General features: G+C 64.2%; 1 protein-coding gene across 1 annotated transcript; it reads left to right on the top strand.

The window, feature by feature from the left end:
* The first annotated feature begins 25 nt into the window (after positions 1-25).
* Positions 26-7,339, top strand: LOC116465007 (steroidogenic factor 1). Its single transcript, XM_058435217.1, has 4 exons — positions 26-158; positions 3,980-4,096; positions 4,170-4,311; positions 6,651-7,339. The coding sequence occupies exons 2-4, from the start codon at positions 3,995-3,997 to the stop codon at positions 7,337-7,339; spliced, it is 933 nt and encodes a 310-aa protein (XP_058291200.1). The 5' UTR covers positions 26-158; positions 3,980-3,994.
* The last annotated feature ends 623 nt before the right edge of the window (positions 7,340-7,962 follow it).

The raw sequence follows: 7,962 nt of genomic DNA, 5'->3' as shown, positions 1-7,962 counted from the left end.
CAGGGCCAGCCTGCCGTCCGGCTGCCGCCCGCCGTGGTGTGAGGGGGTTTCTGCGCACCCACAGTCGCCACCGTCCCACCTGGGCTGCCGGAGCCTCCCCCTGGACCCGTGGTGCCCACTGCCACCCTCATTCGGCGTGAGAGCGCTGCTTCCGCTCCGTAAGTGAGGGCCTTGGCCCAGGCCTCTAATGGCCAGCCTCCCTCTGCAGTGCCTCCCTGCAGCCTGGGCCGGCCACTGCCTGCTCCGTTTAGTGACTGGTGTCCCCTGCTCTGGGCACGGAAGGTGCCAGGGGTCTCCCAGACTCACCCTCCCACCATGCTACCCCCTCTTCTTCCCTGGGCTGCCGATGGGAGGAGCCAGGCCTGTGACCACAAGCCCCATGGAGGTCCGCTGGTGTCCCGCTGTCGCTGGCCAGGCATCCACCAGGCTGTGCGGGTCTGAGCCTAGAAGTCTGTGAGTGTGTCCGGAGGGCTCTGGGCCTGTCTTGGGGCTCTGTCCCCCGCCTGAGTTTCTGTGTTGTCTTCTGTGGCTTTCTCTGAGTCTTGCTGTGTATCCATGTGTCTGTCTCCGGCGTCCATCTGTCAGCCTGGGTTCTGCGGCCGGGCCAGGTCTAGGTTTGCCTCCCTGGGTGGGTGGATGAGGGCCTGGAACTCCCCAGGCGGTGGGCTGGAACCTGGAACCTGTGGGGGTGGGTGCCTCAGAGCCTGGAGTGCGGAGGAGCCATGGGCTTCCAGCCGGTGAGAGTAGAAACCCTGGGGGAGACGGGGTTGGAGATAGAGGGAGAAGGGCCTGAGCCCAGCCCCCACCCAACCTGGGCGGCTGGGGCCTGTGTGTCCAGCTCTAGGCTTCCAGGAGACCTCGGGTGGGCTCTACCTTAGAACAGCCGACTGGGGCACCCCAGCCCATCATCCACCAACCCCCTTCGCTCCTGCAGTCACTGTCTGAGGGCTCCACTGTGGTGGGGAGCTGTTCAGAGGCAGCAGTGACCCCCACCTCCAGCTCTGGCAGATGCTCTTGTTTCTCAGGGGTTTGGGGGTGCGGGGGTACGATTAACAGGGTCTCTGGCTCTTTCCTCCCTCCTCATCCAAGATTCTTGCATGGAAACCGCAGTACCCCATCTGTAAAGCCAACATTTTCCACTTTATGCTCGGAGAAACTGAGGCTCTCATTTCAGAGAGGCGAAGTGACTTGCCCGAGCTTGCACAGCTAGTCTGCGGGTTCTGCTCCTTCTGTGGGGTGAGCCAGCTGAGTGCGGTCTGCGCGGGGGTCTCTGGCCACAGCTTGCAGGCCCCAGGCCCAGCTCCGACCGAAGCCCGAGGCCTCCAGGCGGGCGGGAGCCCAGATGGAGCCTTTTGGTGGGTTGCGCCGCTGTCAATGCAAAATTGCGGTATTCTCCTGCTTGAAGATCGCAGTTTTTTGGCCTCGTGGTCCCCAAACTCTCTCCGACCCCAGGTGCCAGCGGGGGCGGAGGCGGAATGCAAGCAGACCCCTTCCTTTCGGGTCAGTTTCTCCAACTGAAAAACAGTAGCCCCGCGGATGGTCCCTAGCCCAGAGCAACTGCTCGGCCCGTAGGCCCGGGAACCCCTTTGTCCCCAAGGCCGCCCAGTGCTTTCTTCCTCGCCCCACCCCCCGTGAGAGCTCTGAGGGGAGCAGCGGGGCCCTGCCTCCGGGCTCCTCTCCCAGCTCCTGCACCCGTAGAGTCTTCGGGTCCTCCCTAGGCCTCGGACATTCGTAAAAAAATTTCCACGATTCCCATTTCCAGCTCAGCGAACTGAGGCTGGCGAGCAGAAGGAGTTCGCCCCAGATCTCCCCAGCGGGGCGCCACTGAGCGCTTCCGCCAGGCCACGCGCGTGCTTTGCCCCTACTGCTTGGGTTCATCCTCACGACCCACCCTTATCGAGGAAGAGCGGTCATCTACCCACTTCACAGATGTGGCAACTGAAGACCCGAGACGGGGAGAGAGCTGCTGCAGGCTCAAGTGAGGAGACGTGGCGGGGCCCATGGGAGAATCTGGCTTCCACCCATGAATCCGAGCCTCGGCCACGGTCGCCACTTGCCCTTACCCACTTCCACGCTGCAGTGCGACCAGCCACCCGCGTGGCATTCGCCACGACCCAGCTGGGTTCACAGACAGGAGCTGCCTCCTCCCACTGCAGGCGGGTGACCCAAGGCCCCCAGAGCCCTATACCTGCCCAGATCGCTGGGCACTCGGGCTCCGCAGCTCTCTGGCCTCGCTTGGGGTCCGGGGAGCCGGGCTGCGGCTGGGGGGCCGGGAGGATGAGGGCGAATACTCGAGCCGGACTGCGGAGAGGGTGCCGGCGCGGGCCGGGCTTGGGGGGAGGACACGACCGGGCCTCCGCCCCCGGATACCGCACGCGCCGATATAGAGGGACCGGCCCCCGGCCCTGGCGCGGCGGGTTGGCGCAGGGCGCGGTGGCAGTGGAGGGGCCCGGGTCCCAGGTGCGCCTCGGAGCGGCCCCGGCGGCGGTGGGGGGGAAACGGGGAGGCAGGCGGGGGGGGCGGGGAGGCGGGAGGTGGGAGCCGAGGCCCCCGCGCCGCCAGCCCCGAGCCCCCGCCTCCCCGCCCCCGGCCCGAGCGGCCGTCATCGCGGGCGGGCGGCGCTGCGACCGGGTGCGGCTCCTCGCCGGCGGCGGCGGCGCGGCCGAGAGGTGGGGGCTCCGCGCGGGCGGGACGCGGGGTGCTGCTCGCAGGAGCGACCAGGTGGGCGCCGGACCGGCTGCAGCCGCCGTCGCGCCCCCTCTCGCGTCCCGGGCCCTGGCTCCTCGCGCTTCCCTCCTTGGGACTTCGCCTCTCCGCCCGAGGTCGCTCCCTCGCCTCTGGCTCGGCTTCCCGGAGCCCGCCGACCCCCGCCCGAGGTCTCCCCGCCCGACGTACCGGTGGCAGCGGCGGCTCGGGCTGCGCCTCCCGTTGCCGTCGCTGCCGCGGCTTTGTCTCCCCTGGCGAGGGGGCCCCGGCGGCTCTGCGTTTTCGGGCTCCCGGTCCCGGCGCCGTCGTTTTCCGCCTCCTGCGGCCCGGGCCCCCGTCCGCGTCCGACCCCGCGGGGCCTCGCCTTGGCCCTTGGGCTCCTGCCCCGCGGGTTTCCGCGCGTCCCCTGTCCCCGACCCTCGGGCTGGGCGCCTCCGCCTCCAGGTTTTCTCTCCGTGTTTCTGTAGCTCCCCGGCCTCGTCTCTCCTGGCCTCCTCTCGTCTCGGCGTCTCTGTCTCTCGTCTATCGTTGTGTCTCTGGCTCTGCGTCAGTCTCTCTTGGGTTTTCTCTTCGGACCTCCGCTGTCTCTCCGAGTTTCTGATCCAATCCCCCACCCCTCGTTTCTCTCTCTCTCTCTCTCTCTCTCTCTCTCTCTCCCTGTCTCCCTGTCTCTCTACATCCCTCCCTGTGTCTCGCCCCCGCCGGGTTCTCTCTAGCTGGGCGTCTCTGTGTCTGTGTCTCTGGCACTCTTGGACTGACCTCGCGTCTGCGCCCCGCGGCGTCGGTCGTTGTCTCTCTCCAGGGTTTCTTCCCATATCTGTCTCCCCCGGACTCTGTCTGTGCCTCCTTCGTCTCTGCCGGGTTCCCAGAACACCCGGGCCGGGCGCCCCAGCGCTCCTGGGTCCCCTGGCGTCTTCCCCGCGGCTGAGCCCATCTCCTTTTCTCAGAATCGGGGTTTTGTTCTCAGACAAACGAATCCCAATCGAAGCGCATCGAATCCGAGGGCCCCAGATCGAGCGCGACGGGGTCCGCGCTGGAGGAGCCCCCCGGGCGGGGCGGGAGCGCGGGGCCTGGCGGCGGAAGGCCGGGCGCGGGGACTGCACCGGGCCCACCCTGGCACGCTGCGCGGGGCGCTCGGTGGGTGCCGGCGGCGGCGCCTGGGCACAGCGAGGGGATTACGCGACGGGCCGGCGACAGCGGCTGGGGCAGCGGCCGCGGGGACCCCAGGCTGCCGGTCTCCGCCGGCCCGCCCTGACCCGCTGTCGCTCCGCAGGCGGACGCCGCGGGCATGGACTATTCCTACGACGAGGACCTGGACGAGCTGTGTCCCGTGTGCGGGGACAAGGTGTCCGGCTACCACTACGGACTGCTCACGTGTGAGAGCTGCAAGGTGAGCGGCGAGCGCGCGGCAGGGGTGAGGCAGACGGGCGCGGCGGGGCCCCGCTGACTCTCAGCTCCCGCAGGGCTTCTTCAAGCGCACGGTGCAGAACAACAAGCACTACACGTGCACCGAGAGCCAGAGCTGCAAGATCGACAAGACGCAGCGCAAGCGCTGTCCCTTCTGCCGCTTCCAGAAGTGCCTGACGGTGGGGATGCGCCTGGAAGGTGCGCGCCGCGCGGGCCTCGACCCCTGACCCCCGACAGCCTCAGGGGGTAGGGGGTGGGGGTGGGAGAGGGGCCGAGGGGATAGCACCATTGGCCTTCGCGAAGGCCCCTCGTGCAACATTAGGGCCCAGTCGCTGCAAGGGAACAGGGCGCTGGCCCTGGGTGGGCCTCGGGCGGGGAAAGTACACTGGCAAGGCCAGCCTGGGTTGGGCTGAGAAGTATCCAAAAGTGAACCCTATGGTGATGACTCTTGCCCCAGCCCCTGCCAGGGCCCCAGCACAGGGTCGGCAGAGCTCCTCCCTCTGTGAGGAGGTCCCCATCCCCCTCAAAATACCCAACCCCAGCCGGCAGCGGCCAAGTCCCAGTGCCGGCACTGTCAGTCAGGCTGGGTGATGTTGGGCAAAATCCTTAACCTCTCTAAACTGCAGATTCCCCATCTGAAACATGGGCTTGGCGGGATGGAGCGGCTCATGCCTGTAATTCCAGCATTTGGGAGGCTGAGGCAAGAGGATCACTTGAGCCCAGAAGTTTAAGACCAGCCTGGGCAACATGGAGAAACCTTGTCTCTATAAAATATAAAAAAGTAGCTGGGCGTGGTGGCATGTGCCTGCAGTCCTAGCTCTCAGGAGGCTGAGGCGGGGGGATCACTTGAGCCTAGAAAGTCGAGGCTGCAGTGAGCTATGATCACACCACTGCACTCCAGCCTGGGCGAGAAGGAAACCCTGTCTCAAAATATAAGTACATAAAAATAAAAAAGAAAGAAAAGAAAAGGCACAAAGAGAAAGAAAGAAAAGAAAAATGGGCTTAACGGCAGTGCCTTCCTCCAGTGAGTGAGTGTGGGGATCGGTGTAGGAAAGCTGAAGGTGCCTGGGCATTCATTGCTGCAGGTTAGCTGTCAGGCCGATCACGCTTTCCATTAGGATCTGCCCACCACCACTGCCCAGCCCCCGCACATTCAGCTGCCCATCTGCTTGTCTGTCCGTCCATCTGAAGGACTCTCTGGTTTATTCGTTCAGCCAGTGAGATTCCTTCCCGTCATGTTCTTAGCCAGGCCCTGAGGGGGCCGGGCAGTGGGGGACAATTGAATTGCCCCTAAGGAACCCAGGCCCCTCTTTGCCTCCCTACCCTCAACCCCAGCTCTCAGCCCAGAGAGGAGGCGGTAAGTTTTGGCAGGAAAGATTTGAGCTTCTGGAGGTGGCCAGTCACTGGACTGTGTGCTGAACAGGCAGTGGTTGATTAAGGTCTTGGAACAGTGTACAGAGCCCCAGGTGGCTCTGAGAGTGGCGGACCACATGCCCTGCCACCTGAAGAAAGGACTCCTGGATGGGAGGGGGACATCCTGTCCTGTCCCCAGAGCCCATGCCCCTAGCGCCAGGTCCCAAGGGGCCAGATAGCTGGCTGTTGTGGGCAGCAGAAGCTCCCGTGCACCCTGCGAATGGCACAGCGCTGCTCACCCCAGGGGGCAGGAAGATTGGCCAGGCGGCCCCCCAGCCATCATCCCTGCTGAGCACCACCCCCTCTCTCCTGCTCTTTCCCCTCGCCCAGATCCCAGGGTGGGGCCCTGTCTGAGCAGGGGCGGGGGGCACACTCCAGCTGCAGAGATGCACCTATTGGGTCTGGCCAGGCGGAGGAGCTTCTAGTCAGCAAGAGAGGTCCCCTCCCGCAGCATAGAGCCTTGACCAGCTCTAAACTTGGCTTCACATTCACAGCCAGTGAAGGATACTTGAGTCATTTTGAAGCAGGAGCTCAACAGTCAGGCAGTCAGTCAAAAACAGCTGGACCCTGGGGCCAGCGGTGAACAAGGCTGACTAGGGTCCCCTTCCGGTCACCATCTTCCTGCCAGGCCTTGTGCTGGGCACCTGAGCCCAGAGCTTAGCCTGCAGGAGCACATGGCATGATCCACTCAGCATGCTAAGGGTGGGCAAGGACAGGGCACCTGGGGCAAGGACAGTAGAGTCCGTTTGGCTATATCCAGGAGTGCTTCCTGGAAGTAGTGACATTGAGGCTGGGTGTTCAGCAAGCAAAAGAGAAAAAAAAAGTTTGAGTCAGAAGGAAAATGAAAGGCAGGGTGGAGGAGGAAGGAGATGTGTCAAACAGAGGAGTGGAGGTGAGTTAGGTGGAGTGGAAGGAGAGGGGTCTTAGCAGGGATTGCCTGAAAAGCTGAGCAGGGCTTTGAATGCTAGGCAAAGGAGACTGACTTCCCCTGTGGTCAGTGGGAGCCATGAAAGGCTGCTGAGCAGGGGAGAGAGCGGTCAGATTTGTTTGGAAAGGATCTGTGGTGGGGCAGCATGGAAGGGGGCTTAGAAAGGGTGAGTCTGACCCTCTGCCCCTGCCCACAGCCGTGCGCGCTGACCGTATGAGGGGTGGCCGGAACAAGTTTGGGCCGATGTACAAGCGGGACCGGGCCCTGAAACAGCAGAAGAAGGCACAGATTCGGGCCAATGGCTTCAAGCTGGAGACAGGGCCCCCGATGGGGGTGCCCCCACCGCCCCCTCCCGCACCGGACTATGTGCTGCCTCCCAGCCTGCATGCGCCTGAGCCCAAGGGCCTGGCCGCCGGTCCACCTGCCGGGCCACTGGGCGACTTTGGGGCCCCGGCACTGCCCATGGCCGTGCCCGGTGCCCATGGGCCACTGGCTGGCTACCTCTACCCTGCCTTTCCTGGCCGTGCCATCAAGTCTGAGTACCCGGAGCCTTACGCCAGCCCCCCACAGCCTGGGCTGCCGTACGGCTACCCAGAGCCCTTCTCTGGAGGGCCCAACGTGCCTGAGCTTATCCTGCAGCTGCTGCAGCTGGAGCCGGATGAGGACCAGGTACGGGCCCGCATCTTGGGCTGCCTGCAGGAGCCCACCAAAAGCCGCCCCGACCAGCCGGCGGCCTTCGGCCTCCTGTGCAGAATGGCCGACCAGACCTTCATCTCCATCGTGGACTGGGCACGCAGGTGCATGGTCTTCAAGGAGCTGGAGGTGAGTCTCTCTTCCCGCTTGGCCGGCCCTGCATCATGGTCCTCCCAGCTGCCCAAGCCTTAGCCCGACTGTCCTTTGGATAGGGCCATCCTGCTTACTGGCTTCAGGCAGTACCTGGGGACCTGGAGGCCACCCTGGGGACATTAAGGAGCATTTCCACTCCATTGCAGCCTCCTGGGTCCCCGCTTCCTCCCTCTCCTTATCTCCTCCTTGAGCCTTTCGCAACCACTGCTGCTTTGATCTCTGCCCCTGTCTCTTCCTACTGTCTCTCTCCCTTGCATGTTGTCTCTCTGCTTCTTGGTGTCTCTGCAACCCCTTCAGTCTCTGGGGCTCCCTGTTCTGGGGCTCTCTCAGTACGCATTTCCCTCGTTCTCTGAGACCCTGGGCTCCCTCAAAGGACTAGCTGAGTCCTTGGGAGACTGTCTTGCCTCCCCAGGCTTCAGCCCAGTGTTGGGAAGGGGGTCCGGCGCATCCTGTCCTCCCATTCAGGGAGGCTGCCAATCCTTGCCAGCCTCCAGTGTCACACACAGATGGGGGCTCTAAGTGTTTTAGAGTTTGGGGCATTTGTGGGCCGTTCTCCTTCCCAGCTGAGGTGAAAGATCCTCCCGCCTCTGCAAACCTTGCGTAAGCTGGATGGTCGTGTGTGTGTGTGTGTGTGTGTGTGTGTGTGTGTGTGTGTGTGTGTG

Source organism: Hylobates moloch, unplaced genomic scaffold (genome assembly GCF_009828535.3).
Source record: "Hylobates moloch isolate HMO894 unplaced genomic scaffold, HMol_V3 SCAFFOLD_2593, whole genome shotgun sequence".
In the NCBI taxonomy this organism is placed as follows: Eukaryota; Metazoa; Chordata; class Mammalia; order Primates; family Hylobatidae; genus Hylobates; species Hylobates moloch.
The sequence above is the reverse complement of the archived record's forward strand: the minus strand, read 5'-3'. Positions and strand labels throughout refer to the sequence as shown.